This window comes from Clytia hemisphaerica, unplaced genomic scaffold, assembly GCF_902728285.1.
Source record: "Clytia hemisphaerica strain Z4C2 unplaced genomic scaffold, Clytia hemisphaerica genome assembly, whole genome shotgun sequence".
Taxonomy (NCBI): Eukaryota; Metazoa; Cnidaria; class Hydrozoa; order Leptothecata; family Clytiidae; genus Clytia; species Clytia hemisphaerica.
The window spans coordinates 851,467-874,669 of NW_027103587.1; the positions used below are offsets into that span (position 1 = coordinate 851,467).

General features: G+C 34.8%; 2 protein-coding genes across 3 annotated transcripts in view; both read left to right on the top strand.

Moving 5' to 3' along the window:
* Positions 1-23,203, top strand: part of LOC136801429 (TNF receptor-associated factor 6-like) — a 41,261-nt gene that overhangs the window by 5,469 nt on the left and 12,589 nt on the right. Inside the window, exons 2-8 of one of the 2 annotated variants that reach the window (XM_067058065.1) lie at positions 66-318; positions 706-745; positions 2,111-2,224; positions 2,736-2,888; positions 3,188-3,250; positions 3,768-3,952; positions 5,058-5,177. In XM_067058065.1, coding sequence (XP_066914166.1) covers positions 107-318; positions 706-745; positions 2,111-2,224; positions 2,736-2,888; positions 3,188-3,250; positions 3,768-3,952; positions 5,058-5,177 — 887 coding nt within the window. In that variant the 5' untranslated portion in view covers positions 66-106. The remainder of the gene's footprint in view (positions 1-65; positions 319-705; positions 746-2,110; positions 2,225-2,735; positions 2,889-3,187; positions 3,251-3,767; positions 3,953-5,057; positions 5,178-23,203) is intronic. The other variant, XM_067058066.1, reaches the window with a different exon arrangement.
* On the top strand, positions 8,659-11,582 carry LOC136801430 (uncharacterized). The gene is made up of 3 exons (XM_067058067.1): positions 8,659-9,110; positions 10,709-10,789; positions 11,197-11,582. Exons 1-3 carry the CDS (start codon positions 9,038-9,040, stop codon positions 11,577-11,579), a joined length of 537 nt encoding a protein of 178 aa, XP_066914168.1. The 5' UTR covers positions 8,659-9,037; the 3' UTR covers positions 11,580-11,582.

Here is a 23,203-nt window from a genome sequence, read left to right on the forward strand (position 1 = left end):
GAAGATTTTGTGCAAAAGTGCCGCTAGAAATTTGAAACTCATCAATCACTGTTTTGTTCCTTCAGATTCCTTCAAGTTTTACTGTTTAAAGAAAACCAAACCAATAATGGCAGCTTCTCGTGATCATGGCAACAACAACATGAACGGTTACTCCTCATCATCTAGCGAAGAAGACGTAAACATTGGATATCATTTTGAACTTGTTGAAAATGATTTCCAATGTATCATTTGCCACTATGTGATCAGAGGATTTACGGAGCTGCCATGTGGTCATGCTGGGTGCAAATTCTGCATTGAAGAATGGGAAAAACGTAAAGTGTAAGTCAATACTTTATAGCTATTTCAACTTAGGATTACAAAGATTTGCCCGGTCAATAAGTCAGGAAACTTTCTTTCGCGAAGTTTGGGAAAAATCATTTTCCATGCATAAACTTCTTGCGAATCTTTTGAGAGAATTAAAGTCCGATTTTGCAGTGGAGATGATTTTAGTGACCCTTTCAATGAGATTGCGATTTCAAGTTCGTCTTTCTGGGGGCGGTGTTATGACGGGTCTTCGACATAGGTTTGTAGATTGTAAAGTTCACGTCTTTATTATCTTAATAGATTATAAATAGTAAATTTACAAAAGAGTTTCTTATAGAGAAAGTATATCTATAGAGGTTTGCGATTTAGACTAAATCTTTTCATACTTCATTTACTCTTAAGAGCCTGTTGTCAATGCCAGAAAACCTACGACAAAACCAAGGTAAATATTTTCAAGTATTTTCTAAAAGCTGTTAAGCCTTTCGTACCAAGGTGCCGTGACCACCACAGTTTAGCTTACTCTAAAATCAAACCTTTAGGGTCGGTAAATGAGAAATTTATTATGCATGCTTCAGTGACTTTGCTATAACGAACCTCTGCCATCTAGGACGGCAACTTTGAAAAAAATACGGCACGGATGAAACAAAAAGAAATCCCTTAGGGATTGATATCTGGATCGCAGCTAGATTCTATACATTCTATTCTTTTCATATCAATCTTCTCATGAGAATAATAAATTTTAATAGAGTTATTCATGGACGTTTTCAAATCTCAAGACAACTTGAAAGTTACTTTTTGACGTTGCCTTTGGAACGAAGGCGGTAAAGGAAGAGTACAATAGTTTTAAATGATATGAATCCCTCGATAATAAAAACGCCAAATATGTCCATGCATATTAAATCTAGATAAAATCGGATAAAATTTGCTATTCCATTTTAAGATTTACTTCACGTCCTCATTCAATTGGCCATCCTAGATGCTAAAGGTCCCTCTTTTCAAAGAATATTCCCATGTGAAACTTATAAATTGTGAAACATCATATCCCCGGGGGTACTTAGGCAAAAATGGACGATGGGTATGTGCGGTCAGTAAGGGTCGGTTTTTTCACCTTTCAAAGGGTCGGAAAAATCAAAAAGTTTTAAATTAGTCTCTCTTAGGGTCGGAAAATTCAGGATTTTTAGGAAATTTTTTGATTTCCAGAGAAAAAATTGTAATAAAGTCTCTCTAAGGGTATGACTTTTTTCAAAAATCGAAAAAAAAAATTCAAAAAGTCTCTCTAAGGGTCACCTTTTCAGCAAAAATCAGTCTCTCTAAGGGTCGGTTTTCGGAGGTCCCGTCCGCACATACCCCTCATTCGCCAACCCTAGTACCCCCCGGGGTCATATCATATCATAGCATTACATATATCTAGTTTTTTACAATTCTTCTGAGACTTGAAAATATCGGTGAAATGAGTTTCCTTCTTTATAAACGTTACTTTAATCGATTCCTAATCATATAAAATTCTGTGTGTTATGCTCAATTTTAAAATAAAACTTCGTTGTTTTCTCTTTTAAATTAACTTTTGGAATGACAAAATTTCAAAGAAACTGTGTGTTATGTTGTGAGATCACACTCTTTCAATGAATCTTTTCTCCGTTTCTTAGCCGTGATTTGATTTTTACGGCTTTCGTTCGGAATTGCCATGGTTACTTTTGGTGCCTCGGTGTGTACGTTGAATGAAATAGGAATTTGTCCTCGAAGTAAAATAATCCTAACCCTTGTAAAGTATCTGCAAGCAAGAGATGTAAATTTCATTTTGTTAAAGAAAAATAGCAGTTTATACATCGATCGAACCATCAAGCATCAAAGAATGGCACTTTGCAAGCAACATGAACAAGGCTGCACCTGGCAAGGCTCCATTGCCGATTACAAAGATCAGGTAGGTACTTCATATTTCCTAATTGGTTGCGATTCAAAGAAAATTCTATCTACATAAAGTTCAGCAAATTTTGAAGTGTGTCAAAACAACCCAGAAAACTTGTGAATCTAAAGTATGTGATTTTTAATGCCAAAAATTCGAGTTTGCTATGGTATGTTTAAAAATGTGTTAAATCTTTCTCAATAAATACCGTCATCATCACAATAGCCAGCATTGTCAATACTTGTTCGTGTAATACGATACTCCATCGGGAGTGTTTAACAGATGGCTGGAATGATAATAGCCATATAACGTAAAAAATCTCAATTTTGACTTTAAAAGCTCAAAACAAACTATAGTATAGAGAAAACGAGAAAGCTGATTAAATGAAAAAGTAATACCTTAAGTTAAAATAATGTGATTTCTAAACGTCCGAACAATTGAAGTCATTTATTCACCAAAGTTTTTCTAGAGCCATCAGTAGAATAATAACTAATGCTAAGAGAGTTAGACATATATAATTTGTACATAGCACCGCAAAGAGTGTGCATTCAGAAACGTCAGATGTCGTCTGTGTAATCAAAAAGTCGCTCGTCAGGAAAAGGAGGGACACAAGTTGACGTGTACACATCGTTTGGTTAATTGCACAACATGTGGTGGCCAGTACAGCTTCATCAATAAAAAGGTATAACTTTTGTTTTTTCAAATTTATTTTTCAAGAGAAATACTCCTGATTTAGTGGCCTTATAAATCCTCTAGCAAATGTGGATGAAACAGTTGAAAAAATTCGAAAGCTAAAGAGTTTATCAAATTCATTAACATTAGGATATGATTCCACATAGTCTGTAAGCAAGGAAGGATCAGAAATCAATTTCAAGGGGGTTTAGATATCATTCTCTCTGTGGGCAGTCTTTGACCATGGCTTTATCATAAGAGGTGTTTTTACCATCCTTTCTCAATCAATCTTCGTTTTTTTCATCTCAGAAACACGAAGATGAAGAATGCAAGGTGCAATGCGATTATTGGCAATATGGTTGCCATGAAAAGGTGAATTCTCTAGTTTTCTCTGGTACCAAATAAACAGGAGGGGGTCTGGGTTGTAATAAACGGGAGATTTGGAAAATTCGATAAACGGGGTCTTTGAATTTGTCTATAAACTTAAAATTAAGGTAATTGTAGACTAATACGACGGCTTTTTAGAGAACAATGAGGAGCTCTTCTTTTGACAGCTGAAAATATTCCTAAAAATCAATAAACCGTGGGAGGGAGGGTCCTACGAAGGTCCGGTGGTATTGAGAAAATCGAAAATGGGGGATAAAGCGTTTTTTACACATCTAAGATCACTTCTTTGCAAACCTGACTTGCGATTCAAGATAGTGCTCTATACCATCGGTAGAGCGATATATCAGTCAATAATAGAGACTAGTTTATTTTCCGATTCTAAGATCACTTCAGTGCTCGGCTCCCGAATATTAACCGAACTTCCAGTTCTTGAAGAATTGGCTGCTGTGACATTCTGAATTTGTTTACTTCGTTGTTTTTATTTTTTTATTTCGTACTCCAGGTATACAAACCACACATGGAACGTCACCTCGCCAATTCAGCAAGACGTCATATCGAACTTGTTAAAGCTCATTATGACAGAATTGTAACAGAACTTAACACGACAGTCAACTTGCAGAGTGAACACATTACAGAACTAACAACGCAACTCGAAAGAACTAAATTACCCATGGCAACTAGTTCAAGGTATTCAAAGCAGTGTGTTGGCTTTTGATTAGTTTTATCTTATTTTCTAAAACTATTCCTACAGCCTGGGAAGTCTCCCTTCTAGTGGTGATCAAGTATAGCAAATTAAAATTTTATTGCCTGAGTACTTTTATATCGCGCACTAGCATACTAAAATCCTAGAAAAAATATAAAAATTGTTAAAGGCGCTCGTAAGCCCGTAAAATACAATAACTTTTTTCAACTCTTGTACTTTCATTTATTGCGGCTAGCCTAAAACAGGGCACCTTCCTAGTGCTCCAGGTCAAGAAAGACGGCATATGGTCAAAGGACCAAAGAAAGAAAGTAATCTTGCATGGTGTTGGTGACAGTTAAACACTTTTATGTTAAAATTCTGAGGCTCAAAAATGCCAAAATAATCTGGGGATAGGCTGGGATAGTTTTTTTGTCGAATTTCAAGAAAGTTTGAGGCTTTCAAAAACAGGATGTAAAGACTATATTACATATTATTTTGACCCATAAGAACAGGATGAAAACAATCTGAATTTCAACCTGCCCAAAGAATGAGAACAGCTCAACAAACTTTACTTGTAAAAATAGAGATTTTATTGATCCAATTTACAGCCCCCCCCCTGCTGGTTGGGGGGGGGGGTTACACCCTGAATTTTTCCCAAAAAAGGAGGGGGCTGGAAGTACACCACCTTTTTTGGGGGAGCTAAAATCTCATCACTTAACTTTGGTGCTGAAATAATTCAGCTTAATAGTTGGCTTCAATTACTCAAATTGAAGCTCATGAATCTGAAAAATTTTCGCCTGCGGCCCAATATTTTTATAGAAAGTGTGCAAAATATTTTATCTTAAACTTAGAACGTAACGCAATTTACATTGGAAAAACCTTTTCTACCGGGTCAATTTTTTGAAAGTGTCTAAGGTCGAAAATCCTGGGGGCTAACAAAATTCATAAATCTTTGGGGGGAGACTTAAAACTCAGGGGGGGGACCTAATTTTTGCCTGGGACCTAAACCCAGGCTGACGCTATGAATGATTTAACTGGATTGTGTCAGTGACAATTAATTTATTGCAAGTATATCTCTCATTATGTCAGCCCTACTTTTTCATTTATTAGCTCACCAACGGTGAAACAGACAGTTAAACCGAAAACCCTTCCCAGACCTCCAATTCGGATTTACGAACAAGAAGAGGACAAGCAACAACAACAAGCAACAAAGCCTATTCGACCAGCTTCGTGAGTATTTAGCTCTTTTAAAGTTTTTAAGACCATTATTGTTTAATCAAGATCCCTTCTCGGTGTAGGCAGAACACCCTTGGTAAAAACTGTAACTCCCCTTACGAAATTGAATTGAAATGAAATTTTTAGTTTTAGATCCCCTTTTTTTAGGAAATAGGGAACCCTGAGGTTAGCGGGTAGATACTATTGTCTATGACGATGAAAACTTTACTTTCCCAACCCATAGCAGAGGCATTGCAGTTCTTTTGTTGATGCTAGTTCACAAGGAAAGATTTCTCAGAATATTTTTCTAAAATAGGTCAAAATTTTTGGATACTCGCCCCGAAATTCCGTTCAAGAAACAGCTTGTTCTTAGTCCAGATACAATCATGGACAAAAAACTTGCGACAAAGTGGATTTCTCTGCGAAACTTTAAACACCACAAAATAATTTTAAGCGCATTAAACTACAGTTTGAAAATAGAGTTTTAACATGAGACTTAAGACTTAGGAGTCTTAAGATATCAGGATTTAAAAGCTCAAATTTGCTCCAATAAGGCTTGGGATATAGCCGCCTAGAAGCCACCGAACCCCTCCAAAATCAAAATATTCAATGAGAGACAATTGAAGTGCTAAAATAGCAATTCTCGCCCGAACTTTAAATTCTGAAAAACGTTAAAATACACTAAAATCTCAATACATTTCGACCATGATTGTAGTTAGCACAAAAGGGGATATAAAACGCTTATTTGAACATTTCTAATTGATTTAATTTCTTAGTTTGCATCAATCTTAAATTTTATAGACTCTCGACTCTCGAACATTTTATTTTTTGACAGCATTACAAAAATTCAGCCTATCATTTGCAAGATATATGGCCCCCCCAGCGGTTTGCGTGATTGCGTGAATTGGCATTTTTGGTTGCGTGAATGCGTGAAAATTGAAAAAAAAATGCGTGAATGCGTGAATTAAAAAAACTTGCGTGAACGTGAAAATGTACTTTTCGATTGCGCGAATGCGTGAACCTGCGCTATTTTGTGCGTGAATACGTGAATTTTCCCTTTTTTCCACCAATTATGTGCAGTTTTCCCGATTTTCCAATGTTTCCCCGATTTTTCACAAAATACTTTCCGATTTTTGAAAAATCGGGTTATTGCGTGAAACTCGAGGAAAATTTGCGTCAATGCGTGAATTTCGAAAAAAAAATTGCGTGATAGCGTGAATTGAGGGTCTGCTGGGGGGGGGGCCTCATATATGATTGAAAGAGGGGATGTAATTTTTCACAATAATCTGGTGTTTTATGCGAGTGGTTTTTCACCGAATATTAACTTTGACGTCAATCCTTAACATGTACGCTAGGATTGCTTACATGATAATGATAACATGATAATATAACTAATTATCTTGTCATCTGGGCAAGGACCAGTTTTTCTAGGTACCATTATATTCACTTTGATATTTATTCATTGTTGAGCCCTTTGTAATGAAAGTTATTTAATTGCTAGAGGACACTGCTGCTAGAGGAAGAGTTAGTTTTGGGGAAAAGCCCCAATAAAGAACGTTTATGAAAAATGCAAAATAAAGTCATTAACATTCGTATAACGTGTTTCGTTAGTTTTTATTACCCCTCCTACTTTTGTACGTCAATCAGTTCACTAAGATGACTTATTTTCATAAAATAATGCTGAATATCGAAAGTCAGCTGAAAGCTTTCTGTCTGTTAGATGGTTGAATAACAACCCAAATAGCAACCATCAATATATTTCAGATCCCGTAATTGTTCAAATGTAAGTTTCAGAAATTTTTCCGAAAGAAATTCTTTCCTCGCACCACAAATTTAAACAGTAAACGAAAATACTTCCGCTGAACTGGTTTCGCTTATTTTTGAAAACTTCATTGTTTAATTTAGAGCCAAATGGGACGGACAGAAAATTTATGAGATAGTGTTCCAGGGTAAAACGCTGACGTTTGAGGGTAAGTTGAATTTTAACACTGTATCTGTGACACGGTCAATTTTGCCATTACGGATATTAATAATTTTAAGCCCACCCAGGTTAATGAATGAACCGGGTCTAATTCAATCGGAATTTTCCACTGTGGTCATTAAATTATGTTATGTCAATTTAGCCTTTTCTGCAGGCAATAGCTAAGTTAAGAAATGCCTCCCTCAATTTTTTTTATACCCATTCTCAACATTACCTATTTCAAAGTTGTCAAACATTTTCACCCTCAGCACTTACCATCCTGTGAGATTTTGTTGGGACCTCAAAATCAAACCCGATGAAATTTTACTATTTTCATAGTCATCTTGGTGGGTAGTGAAATAACACCGGGAGGGGTCGTCAGATCATTTAAAAAAGTTGAAATTGACATTATTTGCATTGAGTTGTCAATTTCATTCTCAAGAGAGTAATCAATTTTTTTCTCTTCTGATTATGATATAAATAGAAGTTTGGCGCGCTTTTCATTCAACTTTTTATTCAGTTTTTTATGAGATGGAAGTTGGTTGTCTTTTGGTTGCAAAAAATACTTACTTACGAGAGAATGTGTGAATGATTTTCTGAACTTTTATTCATTTTCTTCTCTTTCTCATTATGCAAACTCATGCTTTGCTTTAAGGTTCTCTCCAGAAGGAAGTTTCTTATCTCCGGGCTAATCTATAAGCTGTATGTATGGATTTTCAATTCAGGTTGCCAAGGGCGGTGAAAGATTCGTTAGCAAAAGCCAAAATATTTTCTTCTCTGACCAAATTTTCATAGACTTCTTAGCCTTCATTCGTCGAAATATTTTTTAGTTTTTTTCAGAGAAATTTTTACCGCTGCTAACAAAAAGAACAGTCTTATTAGCGTCCCAGAGAAAAGTTTTTGCTCTTTTTGTTATTTAACTTACAATAGTGGGATTGAAGTTTTTTTGAATTCTCAGCGTAGAAATATTAATCAGTTTTTTGTCCAACAAAAATATCTTCAGCCCAAATAAATAGTATTTTCTTTCCAAACTAAATGGAAATTCTAATTCCAAAATTTCAACTTTAAACAATTCTTCGCTCGGAAGATATCGAAATTCAATTTTATTTTTCACGGAGGAGATTTTTCCCGTTATAAGTAAAATAATTTTTCACTGAGCAAAAAGTTTTCGTCCAAATTTCAAAATTTTCTGTCAACAATTCGGAAATATTTTTCTTGTTCGGATTGGAAAATTTCAGCTCAAAACTATTTTTACTTTCTGAGATCTCGAGGTTAGATTTTTTTTAAGTGGACATATTCTACCGACCGACACGAATAAAAATGATTTCTTGCTGAGAAAAAGGTTTTCCTTCAAAATTCAAAATTTTTTCGCCATCAATTCGGAAATATTTTTGTCGTTCTGTTTGCAAAATTTCAGTTTCAGCCCATTTTTAGTTCCTGAAATATTGAGATTCATTTTTTTTTTGAAAATTTTTTTACCGCGTGAAAAGTTTGAATTTCTTTATTTTTTCTTCAGATGTTTGGTACGATATTTTGAAGGAAAAGAATTTCGTGAAATTCGAAGAAATTTTCCAACAAAATCCGAACATCGTCAACTCGTTGCGTGGTGCTTATGGTTGGACACTTCTCATGAAGGCTGTTTATGAAGATCGTTTCGACGTTTTCGTTCACTTGATGGAATATCCTCAAGATTTTTCACTCGTGAGCGATAATGGTCAGAATATTCTTCATTATGTTGGTTTGGTTGGAACAGTTCGTTATTTGGAAAAGTTTGATCAACAAACAATCAAAATGTTGATCAATGGAAGAACCAAACAGAACGAAACACCATTGCATAAAGCAGCACTTCGCAACAAACATAACATCATCAGATGGTTGTTGGCCAAAGGAGCGAATCCTGAATTGAAAGACATTTATGGTCAACGCCCTGATGAACAACGTTGTGATGGTGTTACCAAAGAAATCTTTCGATCGTTTCGTTCGTCTTGGTAAGAAAAATATCCACTTTTTCATGTTTTATTTTTTAGGATAGGAACGTTGTTTTGTCGGATAGGATTGATGAAACGCAGATTTTGTTTATTTTCAGTTAATTGTTTTTTATAAATAACATCTTTTATAAGAACAATACAGTTGTAAGAAATCCTACTTCTTTGTCACGCAAATTAAGAACAGCATACAGCTAAATTTTAGTTGTTCCTATTAAGTTTCTCCTTGGTTTCTTCCCAGCTGGCACACGACGCTCTTTCAACGTTCATCTAACGTTATATGGACGCTCTGAACGTTAGATAAACGTTGAAACAACGTTATGTGCCAGCTGGGTTAGAATAAGGATTTGCAATATTGATTCTTTAATTGATTTCAATTCAAACACTTTTATTCGGAAAGGAGTGATAACATGTGATAATGTGTGACAGACAGCCTGTCTGGAACACACTATCACAAAATAAAATTCTATCTCATAGTGGAAACGTTTATCAATGATATGCACCACTGCAATGTCTTCTGACATTACGTCACGGAACCAATAGCTCATTGGTTGGAAGTGACGTAAAAGCAGTCAATACGTCACTTTCAACCAATCAGCTATTGGGTGGAACGGAAGACATTGCAATGGTGCATATCATGAATAAAGAGTTTTTATCACGCGTTATCACACTGTGACAACGTGTGATAGTGTTTTCTTGTTTTGAAATGAATTTCAATCCAAGAACACGAAAATTGTGTGAGATAACGTGTGACAAGAAAGTTCAAAAGGCACCCCGACACACCTGGTGTATTCTACGTCACATTTCTTTGTTATTTCAATTTTCCTTTGTTAAAAATATAATAGAAAGCAAATTCCATAGTTTGCTATCACAAATTTTCCCTCTTTCTACGAGCGGATATGACAGATGCGTTTCCACTAAACAAAATTTTATCTCAAGTTTTTTGTCACACACTATCACACACTATCACAAGTTATCACACAGTGGAAACCAAGCTTAAGAGAGTACTCTTTCTAGGAAATAGCATTTTCTTTCATCAGATTTTTCTTGGAAAGTAAAGTTCGGTTTCCACGATGAGATAACGCGTGATAATGTGTGACAAAAAACTTGAGATAACAATTTGTTTTCTGAAACTGCACCTGTTATTTCCTGTCGTTCAAATTTTCAACAAAGAAAAATTAAAATAACTTAGATTTCGCCAGGTGAGTGGCGGTGTCTTTTGATCATGTCACGCGTTATCTCACAGATTTTTTTTAAAAATGAATTTCAATCCAAGAACACATGATAACGCGTGATAAAAACTTTTTTTAGACGTTTTCCACTATGAGATAATAAACAAAAACTTTTCGTGATCGTGTGTTACAGACATGCTTTTTATCATAGCATACAGTGGAAACCGACCTTTATAACATACAGTAGGAGTGAGAAATTCGAAATCGATTACAATAGAGAAAAGTGGGTTTAAACAATATTTACGACTTCATGAAAAATGATCAATTTAGTACAATGTACGAAACTATTTTAGTGTTACAAAAATCCTTTGTTTTTTTTAACAGACTGGTTGTTCTATTAGAAAACCTTGCATTGGGTTTTTTTTACAGATCGATGTTTTGATGGTTTGATCACACAAACATTTCCTTCGAACATTTCCACAAATCACTTCTCTCCGCCAACTCGAAAAGGTAAATAAATTCGATTGTCCCCGTCTAAAATCACAGACATCGGACCGGCTATTGACGTGGTGGTGTTCCCCAAAGGCTTTTAAATCCTTTTAGTACCCCATAGGTACATTAGGGGGGGGGGGTTCGGTACCAAAATTTCTCAGATATAATATATGTACTAAAATGATTTTGGAGAATTTTTTGCATACCACCACCCCACTTTTGAAAAGTACTTTTTTAGTACCAATTTACTAAATTCTTTTGGGGTAGAGATGATGGGTTTTTGAATTCTTAATAAATCACTTGGTTGGATTTTTAAATCAATATGTAGATACTCTAACTATCTAGGGTTGGTGTAATTTAAGATGCACGATCTAACGATTGAAAACAAAATCTTAAATTTCCTTATCTTATGTTTTTGTTTACAGGTCTCTATCGTCTTGTTGTTGCTTTCCAATGTCCGAAATCTGTTTCACGTCCCTCGCCGTCAGTGATACTCGTATTTTGTACACGACCTCCTTCTCGTTTATCGTACACGATATTATTCGTTTTTCGTACACGACGTTATTTGTTTTTCGTGGACAACATGCTTCCTTGTCGTTTGAAACGATACGTACTTCGCAGACACTGTCGTTATTTCTCTTCGTTACTCGTTACCCTTGGTGTCTTTTTCAACATTAGCAGTTTAACTTGCTTATCAATTGATTGGAGTAAAGATCAGCTTAGAGTATCATATTATGTAATGGCTTTCAGATTCAGTTGTCATTCATGGTTATCACAGTATCATGTTTTCACATACAATCCATTTTGAAACAGTGGAACTTTCTTCACAGAGTTTCCGGCAAAAAGTAAACTGCTTATTGGAATCACGCGATGCGTGTCGTTTATTCCGGCTAAGTAGATACCTTAAGCAAGGAAACTAATTTTGGCGAGAAATAAATTTTGAGAATTTTGCTAGTTTTGCCTAATTCATTTTTTTTCAAAATGAATTTTGATTTTTGCCTAAAGTGGTCATTTTGGGAAGAGATTTATTCCTTTCAAAGTGCTATGGAAATTTTACTTCTCGCCAAAATTGTCCACTGATGCAGAACTTATTTTGTTGAGCATTTCGGAATTCAAAAATTTCTAAAAGTCAGCATTTTTTTTGTTTTTCAATGAATCTGTTTGTATGTATGCATGTTATAGTTTTTTTCATGTTGACGAAAAGGTAGTACCAAAGGCTAACAAAAGTTAAAGTTATTATACAATTTGTAAGGTGATTACAAAAAGCCCGACAAAAGGTCTGGCAGTTTCTGCACGGGCAATTAGCTGTACAATGGACCTGAACTAATTCTGGCATTAAGTGATTTACGCAAATTTTATTTTTACGAAAAAAACAAGAGTTCAGTAAAACGAAAAAATATATTTTTTTATTTTTAGAAAGAATTTGAATATCATTATTACAGAATATAAATTTTCCATGTATAAATACACGCTTTTTTTTTTATAAGAATACACTTTATAAGAATGTCCATGATGAAAATGGCCAAAAAATTAAGAATATGGTAAGAATATCACCATCATGGAATTTAGCAACTGAACCTAAGAATGCCATTTTAAAGGGATTTTAACCTGTAGATTGCCAATTTCGATCTTAACCTAAGAATACCGTAAGAATATTTTTGAATGATTTTCGCCAAAAAGTTAAGAATATCCATGATGAAATGAAAAAACACCATTCTTATAAAAAAAAAGAAGCGTGTAGAGTAACTTTGTATTCATTGCACATTTTCAACCTAAGAAATATGGTCCGGTTGAACTTTTAGCGATCCATGCTAACTTTGGTACCGAATTTGTCTGGGTATGTGTACCCAGTATCTACGGATAATTTGTTGGTGAGAGAGGGGAGACGATGAGAGTAGTGTTGCTTTTTATAAATCATACTTCATCGCAGAAGGTCTCCTTACGGGGATTGTTTTATCAAACAGACAGTGCGCACAGAGTGTACTGCGAAGCGATAAACGTGAAATACATTCTGGTACAGAGCAGTACCGAATGCACAAACAAGAAATTTAAATGATGGAACTGTTATGTCAAAGGGTCAAAGTCTATTTTAAAGCTTCAAAAAAATAGCTGTTAGGCTATACGGAACAATATTCTAATACACGTTTTTTTTATAAGAACAAACTATATAAGAACATAAGGCTTCGAGGCCCAAAAATTTAAGAACATTCTAAGAACATTCTAAGGCTTTGGAGACTTCTTAAGAAATTACATCAAAATGCTCAAAAAATACTGAAAATAAGAACATTTTAAAAACGTTTCTAGGCTTCAAATCCAAAAAACTAAGAACATCCGAAGGCTTTGAAAATTTTTGACGTTCTTATAAAAAAAACGTGTATTGGTATTACCAATGATTATACAATTGTGAAAGATTGTGAAGTTCGCAGGGTCCAAGATGTTTAGATTTTAGCCTTTTCGATTACTGCAGTAATTTTTGTTTTCAAAACTAATCTCTTCATCAGCCTCATATCCTGCACTATTGATAGAGAACTGAAAAGAAAGTACAGCAAATTAAAACAATATGAAAGATGTGCACTTTCAGATACTTATTTTCCTATAATAAAGCCGCAAGAGAAGGTAGCGGGTGGTGTAAACGAAAGTGAGCTCGCTACTTACACATGACGCGATCAAAAATCAAATTAATTCCTCGATTCATCTTACTTTCATACGCTATAATTGATTAGGAGCCATCGAGCCAATACTGGTGGAATGAAGGAATCACGAAAAAATGCTGTAAAGAATTATTTTTAACACAGCTAAAATTGAATAACTTAGAGCTCCTGAAAATATAACAAACACATAAAAATTAGGATAAGAAGGAATGCTATCAATTTCAATTCTCCATTGTTCTTTTCCAAGTTATTCTTGTACACTTAAGCACAAGAATAATTTGGAACTGTGTTGCTCGGAAAAAATAGAACATAACCGAACCCCCGGCAAAGATATACGGCAAAAACAACTAGAGAGAAAACCAAAAAGGCTTCAGAAAAATGCTTCAGATGTTTGTACGGACGGCTTATCAAAATATGAAAGTTAAAGTAAATAAAACTTGTGTGGTCATTCACCGGCGGGTAGTATATTGCGAAACCTCATAACAGACCATCCATTCTGCGCATACCATCACGTTCTCTGTACGTTCTAACTAAAGAGATATGTCTATTGTGATAAACCAAACTGGACAGATTTCTTTTATACTTAGATGGACGGAGCCGTCCATTGCAGAGCTGAAGTAGATTGGTGGATTACAAACATTTCATCATCAGTTCACAAAGTGAATATCAAAAACAATGTATTAGTATGCTAACCACTGACAAGACAGTATTCGTTGAAGGCGCTATCAATATTTGGTTGGGCAAAAAGAGAGAAGAATATTTCATACTGAAAACAGGGCGTCAAGATTTGATGACTTGTGATGAATTGACAGTACAACCGGATGAAGAAAGAGAAGGTTGCTTTTTTGTTTGTTGTAGATTCTTAACATTTGTGAATCAGGAAAAGTGTTCTCTAAAAAGGGTTGCGCCCTTGCCGTTTTTTATGAAATTTGTCGTTCTTTTTGTCTATTTTTAGAAATGCAGGATTCTTTTCCTTTTCACTTGCTGAATTTGTTTTTAATTTATACTATTTTTTTGAAAATGTGAGTACAACCCTATCTCACAGTCCCGGTGGAACTTTTTTCCTCGGGGGGGGGGGGGGGTAAAAAGTCTATTGTTCCAAAATTAAAAAATATGAGTAGTAGTGTTTTTGAGTGCAATTTTTAAACATTGAATTTCGAGTGAGAATAAAATTAAAGTCAATATCTTAGTGGGGCTGAAATCCCAGGGTATTTTCCCATCGGAACGAAGTTATTGCAAAATTTTCCAGTGGGGATGGGGTCCCAGCGGATCTGTGACACAGAGGTGTAAACATAGACACATGGATAAAGATCGTAATAACGAAATGCGTGACTCGTCAAGCGATTTTACATACCTAAAAATGGGCCCGTCTCTATAGTTAGTCCTCTACTGTGGATTTTTGAACAGTATGGTTGAAACAAAAGGTCGCGACTTATTGCCTAAGCCACCATTTAGAGTAGTATATATGACGATTAAACTGTATTAAATTGACAGTCTAAAGGATGACCTTAAATCTTAGCCTAGACTGACCCAAGAAAGGGGGGCGTAATAGATTACTAATGTAGATTATGGGAATTTTTTCGTAGTACTAAAAATTTTTGGACAACAACCAGAAAATCAAAAAGTGCACAGATTTCAAATAAAACCTAGTACATCTCAGTTTGGAATCCTTTATTCCAAACTATTGAGATAGTAAAATCGTAGGATAATATTCTAAATAAAAAATAGCAGTACGAGCTCCTTTTGATTGCTAAATTTCCTTCTTTCAAACGTACAAATTAGGGTTTGAGTTGGACATTATTTAGATGTTTTTTTTTGCACTGGCTTTTTATATATATAAGATTTAACTTAAGAACAAAAAAATAAGATTTAAGTTATAATACCAGCAAAAAAGAATTCTTTTATGAAGGATTGAGTAGATCCAGTTTCCTAGTCTACTGTGTAGAGTACTCTCTAATTCCCTATAGGTTTTTACGTGTTAAAAACTACAGGTTGGTGTTTTTGTTTGTATTAAGGTTGTGTGGGTGTGGTCCATCGTTGAGTTTTCGTGGACTTTTTTCGTAGGTAGTGTTTTAAGGAAAAGATTTCGAGGTCTTCTGTCGAAAGTCTATCACTCAAACAAAGTTTTCGGCCCTTATTTCGATAACTTCTCGTGATAGGTGGGCCAAACTACTTGGTATAGTAGAGCCCTCTCTTTCCTTTTTGGGTTGTCAGAACCTTAGCATGCTAATTCTCTGTAGGGGGGATATCATATAAGTTTTCTTACCCGTCATGTCAAAATCTTCAATGTCGCTAGTGCGTTTTATATCATTCATCATTTCTGCGTGTGTTCTGGAGGTAGGTGGTCTTGGAAAGGATAAGCTCGGTGAGGCTTTTTCCATGTGTGTTCTCTCAAGGCCTGGTTTCTATTTCGTTTTTGTTTCAAGTCATATGATTGGTTGGTTGGAGTATGATGTAATCCCATTGGTTTATTTTGTGTTTTAGGGGATGGTTTCCATTATTGTACGGGTGTTAAGCTATTTTGATTGGTTCACTTTTTTTTAGTCTATTGTTTTGCTTTTGAGGTGTATTGTTTTTGAGTGATAATTTTCGCGTGTCCGCATTTTAGGTGTACCGTAGTTGTTGTTAGATCCGTACGTAGCAGTGCTCTGTCTTTTTTGTTGAGGGCGTGGGGCATGTATTTTTTCGCCCGATTTAGCTAAGTTGGTTGGTAAGCAAGTGGTAGGAAATGTAATAGTGTGTAGGTCAAGTTAGGAGTAAATTTATTCGAAATATCTAATTTATATATAAAGAGAAGATGGTACGTGATCAGATCCTTAGAGCGCGTGAACATAAACGCGACGATCTCCTTTTTCGAGAACGGGGGAAAAAGACCAACCCAGGGATAGTGTTAAATATTACTTACCATCCTTCTTATTCTAGGCTAAAGTCGATATTATCTAAGATCCATATCTTGCTAACACCTGACAATGAACACTGCAATCTTTTCCGAAACGTCCCGGTTGTTGGTTTTAAGCGGGGGAAAAGTCTTAAAGATCTTTTGGTTCGTGCTAAGTTGCCTGTTAAATCAGAGGGCAACGAGGGTAGTGGTCGATGTGGAGGAAAACGCTGCGGCGTCTGTCCCTTTATAAAAGAGACAGGTTCATTCTCAGGTAAGGACGGCAAAGAATATAAGATCAGGGCGAAGAACTTGAATTGTAACTCCAAATGTGTTGTATACTTATTTACCTGCAAAACTTGCCGTATACAATATGTTGGTAGCGCTAGCACTCCTTTTCGATCTAGGTTTAACAATTACAAGTGCTGCCATAGGAAACACAAATCAGGTTCTATCGTTACCCAAGCCTCCTTTCATGCACATTTCGAACAGGCAGACCATCACGGTAGGGATGATTGGGAACTTACTCTAATCGATGAGGCTCCAGATCTTCCATCAGTACGCCGTAGGGAGTCATTTTGGCAATATAAACTAAACTCATTTGCTCCCTATGGTCTTAATGATCGAGATGTGCCGTTAGAGGACTTTGGCTAGATTTAATCCGTACTCCGATTTTTTAGTTTTTTAATTACATAATTCCTTTTTTCTTTATTTTTGGTCGGTACTATTTTTGCCTTTTGGACATTTATAATTGAGTTTTCTCTGCAAATATGTAATTATATTTGGTGGGTCACAAAAGCCTAGCGAGTAAGGGCCCATTATATACTAGACATTTAGCTAGTTTTATACCTAGATTATTCTTATAAATGTAATAGTGCTTACTTTAATGTGTTTTTATTTTTTCTATTGTCTTGATTTTAGTTGGAGACAATAGAATAGTGTTTTTAAATTTTTGTCGAGGAGTATCTGCTTGCACATCATGCCTCCCTTGCTAATTTTAGCTTGTTCTCATGAGATTTTTTTATCATTTCTGTTTTTTAACACTTTTAAATACCTGTACATAAAGTTTTTTATCAATTAATTTTTCCTTTACAAATTTAATTTCTATTCCCTAAGTATTTCTTTTATTAAACAAACCCTTTTATTCTTTTAATAATTTTTTAATTTTTTTATTCCCTTGACGATTATATTGTTAGCCAGAAATCATGTAAATACCACCTCAGTTTGTACAGACTTCATTACTTGACAAAGACAAACGTCGAAATATTGTACACGTGTGTGTGTTTTTTCTGTGAAGCTATTTATTTGAAAATATACTATTATTTCAAAACGGGTTTTAATTGAAAAACAGATTTACAAAGACAGTCAAATTTTTACTAAAATATTTATCCTGGTGATATTTACAAGGTTATTTTTCAACGAATTTGGTGCGAGTGATGATGTTTTTTATGTTTTTATGTCTTTTGTATACAATAAATGGTTTTGTGGGAAAGGTGTATTTCAGTTCTTCATCATTATTTATGAGGTGCCAGTGTCTATGGAGTATTTGTTTCAAGGGAGCCAAGCTCTCATAGTATTCTACAATAAAGGGTAGGGGGTTGCTGTATTCACCGTTTTCATGCTTATTAGTGGTTTTATTTGGTATTCTCCTTTTGTGGAAACAGTCGTTTCGGCTAATGTTGTGAAGTTTCTTGAATTGTTCATTTATCAGTGTCAGGGGGTAGCCCCGCTGTATTAATGTCGAGCCGAGTTCATTCAATTCTTTTTTCAAAATTCTGTCGTCAGTTGTTAAAAGTCGGTACCTAAGCGCCTGTGTGTAGATGACGTTTTCTTTGGTGTGGTTCGGGTGGTATGACGAGTAGTGTAAGAGTGATTTCGCATCTGTCGGTTTTTTATAAACCTTACTTTTAAATTCTTTTGTTGATTTGTCAATGTATATTGTTGTGTCTAGAAAGTTGATTTGGTCGGGGGAATATTCGACCGTGAACTTGATGGTTGGGTGGATAGAATTTATGTGGGTTTCAAAATCTTTTAATTTCTGAAGGCTTCCAGCCCAAAGAATAAAGATGTAATCTAGAAATCTTACATATTCTAGTATGTATTCCAGAAATGGGTTTATGAGAATCTTTTCTTCTTCTAGTTTTCCGAGAAATAAGGTCGCGTACGGCGGCGCCATTTTGGTTCCCATCGCTGTCCCGAAGCGTTGGTGGTAGAGTGTTTCTTCAAAAGTAAAGTAGTTGTTTTCTAGGACAAATTTAAAGAGTGTCTCTAAAATTTTGTTGTTCGGTGTATAAGTAGGGAGTGACTTTTTATGTAATTTTGTATAATGAAGGCATGCTTCAATGCCCTCGTTATGGGGTATATTGGTGTATAATGATTTGACATCAATAGTGAGGAGGTATTTTGTTTGTTTAGCTAGGTGTTTCTTTGTCATCAATCTTTTTAAAAAGTCTTTTGTGTCTTTAATGAAGGAGTGTAAGTTTGGTGTTAGTGGCTGTATGCATTTTGTTAAGAATTGTGATACGTTTTCTGTTAACGAGTTTACAGACGATACAATGGGCCTTCCTGGAATTCCTGCTTTGTGGATTTTAGGTAGGATATAGAAAAGGTTGATTCGTGGTTCATTTGGTGGTAGAAGATACTTAAAGGTGTCTTCGTTTATGTGGTAATGGTAAAGTATAGTTTCCAGGAAGGCAGTTAAATTTGTTTGGATATCTTTTAAAGGATTAACTTCCGTCATTCCGTAAGAAGTTGTATCAGTCAGATGATCAAATACTTTTTGTTTGTAATCCTCTTTGTCAAGGATTACAATAGAGCCGCCTTTGTCGGCTTTTTTAATAACAATTGATTTATTGGTACTCAGTCTTTTTAGTGCTTTATATTCATGATGTGTTAAGTTTTTTGTTGTTGGTCTCTTGTTGAGTTTTTTCAAAAAACGGGTGAGGTCTGTGGATGTTTTTCGGAAGTAGGATCTAATTTTTGGATTATCTGGGATAGGAGCTATCCAGTTTGTTTTTCGAAATAGTGGTTTAATTTTTCGAGGGTGATTTCGAAAAAAGTATCTTTGGGATATTCTGTTGAAGAAGTTTTCGATAGCGAATTTAAGGTGTTTTTCAAAGTAGTGGCTTGTGGTGTAGGGACAAAAGTGAGTCCTTTGTTTAATGCGTCTTTTTCGACTTGTCGTGGTTTTAGTTTTGAAAAGTTTTTCACAAGACTTTCGGGTGGTTCGACACAAGAGGCTGATGAAGAAAGTGTATAAGAAATTTTGTGGTATGGTTGGGGTGTGTGTTTCTTTTTATGTATGTTAACTTTTGTATCAAAAATATTCACAGTATTTACAAAACAGTCTAGTTTTTTTGCATCCTCGGTTTCTTTGTTGGGTCGGATCTTTGTTGATGGTTGTTGTTCTCCCACTTCCTCTTTCTCTCGGGGTCGTTGTTCTCCTTCTTTGAGTTTATTTCTTCGTCTGCTCTTCGATTGTTTTCCTCAACCTGCCTTGTTGAGAGATTTTTTTGGATTAGGAGGCGTTTCTCCTGATAGGACTCCTGCTGTTGCAGGTGGTGTTCTATCAGGACCTCCAGGAGTGTAGTGCTGGCACGAGTTAATGCCTCGTCCCATATGTTTTTGTGGTTATTGGAAAGGTTTTCCTTGGTCTTAACTTGAATAGTTAAGCCTCCTGGAATCTTGTTCTTGGATTGAACTTTTAATAGTTTGGATAAATTCGTGGAGTGGTACAAGGTTTGTTTGGTTAACTTAAAGTGTTCGGCGACGTTGTTCGGTTCTCTCAATTTCGGTGTGGTTTTGTTGTTTGTTTGTTGGTGCTTGAATCTTCCAATGTTCTGATTAATCAAAGATTGGATTCGGTCTTCATTTTTCGGGGTTTCGTTAGATCTTTTGGGTATTCTGTAAGAGCCTTTGGTGGTTACGTTGTGTTTTGAGGTTGAAGCATTTTCGTTTTAGTTTGAGGTTGAAGCATTTTTGTCGTGGTTCGATGTTGAAGCATTTTTGTTGTGGTTTGAGGTTGAAGCATTTTGGTTGTGGTTTGAGATTGAAGCATTTTGGTTGTGGTTTGAGGTTGAAGCATTTTGGTTTTGGTTTGAGGTTGACGCAGTTTCGTTATGGTTTGAGGTTGAAGCGTTTTCCTTCTCCTTGTAAGGTTTTCCCTGTGGAAATGGAAGTTCCAATAGCAAGTGACGTCGGATTTTGTTCGTATTGGTAAGGACTGGCGAAAGGTCTCGTAATTCGGAGTCGTTTATGTCTAAAAAGTAATTTGTAGAAGGTTGTTTTAGTGGTTGAGGAAATAGGAGGGTGGTTTTAAGTAGTGGTGTTTAGTAAGAGTAGATTTTATTGAATTGTTGATTCAGCTGTGCAGTAGTTTTTTGTTGAGATATCTGTGGATTTATAAGAAAGGGTTTTCTTTTCTTAGTTATGCATTGGCTTCTACAGGAAGCTTAGTTCTCATACTAAATGTAGAATGTTCTTGTGAAAAAATGACTTCACTTTTTCACGAGCACTTTATGTATATAAAGTCTATTGTAAATGGTTTAGTTTGGTTGGTTAGCAAAAATGATTTGCCATAGAATAAAAAGAGAATAATAGGCTTCCATTGTTTTCATTAGAAGCGTGTTTTGTGTTTGCTCGGAACGAACTTTATTAAAATATTTTAGTTGAAAATTTTTCTGAGATTTTTTTCAGAAATGAACAGAGTGTGTGTTGTGAGAGAATTTTGTGTGTTGTGAGAGAATTTGAAGGAGTTGTGTTTTTGTAAGATTTAATATTTTTGAAAAGATTGGTGCAAGAACTCTGTTATCTTGTACATTCGCTTTTATATAAGATTTAACTTAAGAACAAGGTTTAAGCTAATACCAGCAAAAAAGAATTCCTACTGATTGTTCTTTTATAACTCACGACTTTAATCTCACTGGCATTAAGTCTTGTTTTTGAAATTGGAATTCAAATCGGATTATCCTGATTAGTAATTTATTTTTGTTGCATCTTATTTAACTCACTCATTTCTTTCGTAACTACGATTCCGAATTTAAATTAATGCATCTATTTTGTTTGCATTTTAGTTCGTTTGGGTTTTATATTTCGTACACGACACAGACACCTTATCCCAATAAAGCGGTATTAATTAACAATGCACTAAAAGTTAATTTTATTTAATCAGCAACAACATAACTCTTTCCATTAACCCTAATTGCTTGATTTCCTAATTTAAACACTCCTATGTTTGTATATGTAAGATCTACTACTGAGGGATAAATGGCTGGTCAACCATCAAAATCAGGAACATGACTCCAAATTCTTCTGTTACTTTTCCGAAAAACACCAATTAATTTGTGACAGGGGTGTAACAGATAACAATGAATAAGATAGAAATTCTTTCATCGATTTTAATCACTGCGTAGATAAAGTGCAAAGAAGTCAAATATAATTCGTGCCATTAAAAAATATCACTGTTTGAGGTCCTTTATTTAAAAGGGAAAAAAAGGATGGTATCAAAAGTACTGACAAGCTGCAATATAAAAGATCTTTTAATAAACGCCTTGATCGAGTTCACAGTGTGAGGTCACAAAAGATTGAAATTTTTCTCTCAAAACATACAAATTAGGTTTTATTTTGAACGTTATCAAGATATCCGTTTTTATCCTCGCTTTTCAAAAGAAGTAACTCTTAAAGGAATATAAAGGAAAGATTTAGAACTTGATATAAAACGCTTACCAATATTTCTATCAAAAAACTTTCTATTCGTCTCACTAGCTTTATTTTTATTGCAATCGAATTTTAATCGGATTATCTTGCTAAAGGACTTTTGACTTTTGATGCATTTTTTTAGTTCTTATTCTTCTATTTAAAGCATCATGGTTTTGATAATACAATGCATTTTTGAATCTATTTCCTTCGGCTTTTATATTTCCTACATTATACAATCTCTACACTCCATATTCCAATAAATATGAAAATTTCATCGTCCAGAATTCTTTTACTTTAACTTCAAAATTATTCATGTCCCAAAAAATTGAATTTTCTCACAAAACATGCAAATAAAGTTTTGTAATGAACGTCATCAAAATACCCTTTTAGATCCTTTACTGAAAAGTTAGTTTTTTTAAAAACCCTCTATTTGTCTCACTAGTATGACTTTTTTTGAAATGGAATTTTAATCAGATTATCTTGGTAAAAGACTTTTGACTTTTGCATTTTTTTTATTGTTTTTATTCTCTACAATGTATTCTGGTTTTAAATTGAGTTTAGATTAATGCATTTGAATCTATTATCATTAAAAGTCCTTCAGCTCTAACATTTCCTACTACATTACACAATACAGCTCTACACTCCTTAACATTAACCACCCCAATAAAGTGACATCCATTATAAGTTTCATCATTCAAATTTTATTTAGATTTGACTTATGATGCATTGGTCTTATAAAATCTTTTGACAGAATAGACTAAGATTCTTGGGTAGAATAAACTAATATTCTTAGCTAAAATAGGTTTATAAGAAAACCAAAGAACAGCTAAGCCTCGTTAAAATATTACTCTTTCTTATAAAAAGTTTAGAATTATGAGTTGGCTCTAGCGGATCATCAAGACTGAATTTTTTAAATCTTTTGTTGTCTAAGATAAGCATCCCTGCAACGTCCTCTCACATTACATCACATTACATAATTCTGTGAGCTCATAAATAACACCTAGATTAGGAAGTCCCAGGGTAAGACATTGGCCAAAATGGGTTTTGGGTATGAACGTGTCTTGCTGGTCGGCACCTTTACATTGACCAGTCTAACTGACCAAAACAACAAAAAGTAAAAGAAAGAACAGTTTCCACTAAACTCAAGAATATAGGAAGATTTTGTGCAAAAGTGCCGCTAGAAATTTGAAACTCATCAATCACTTT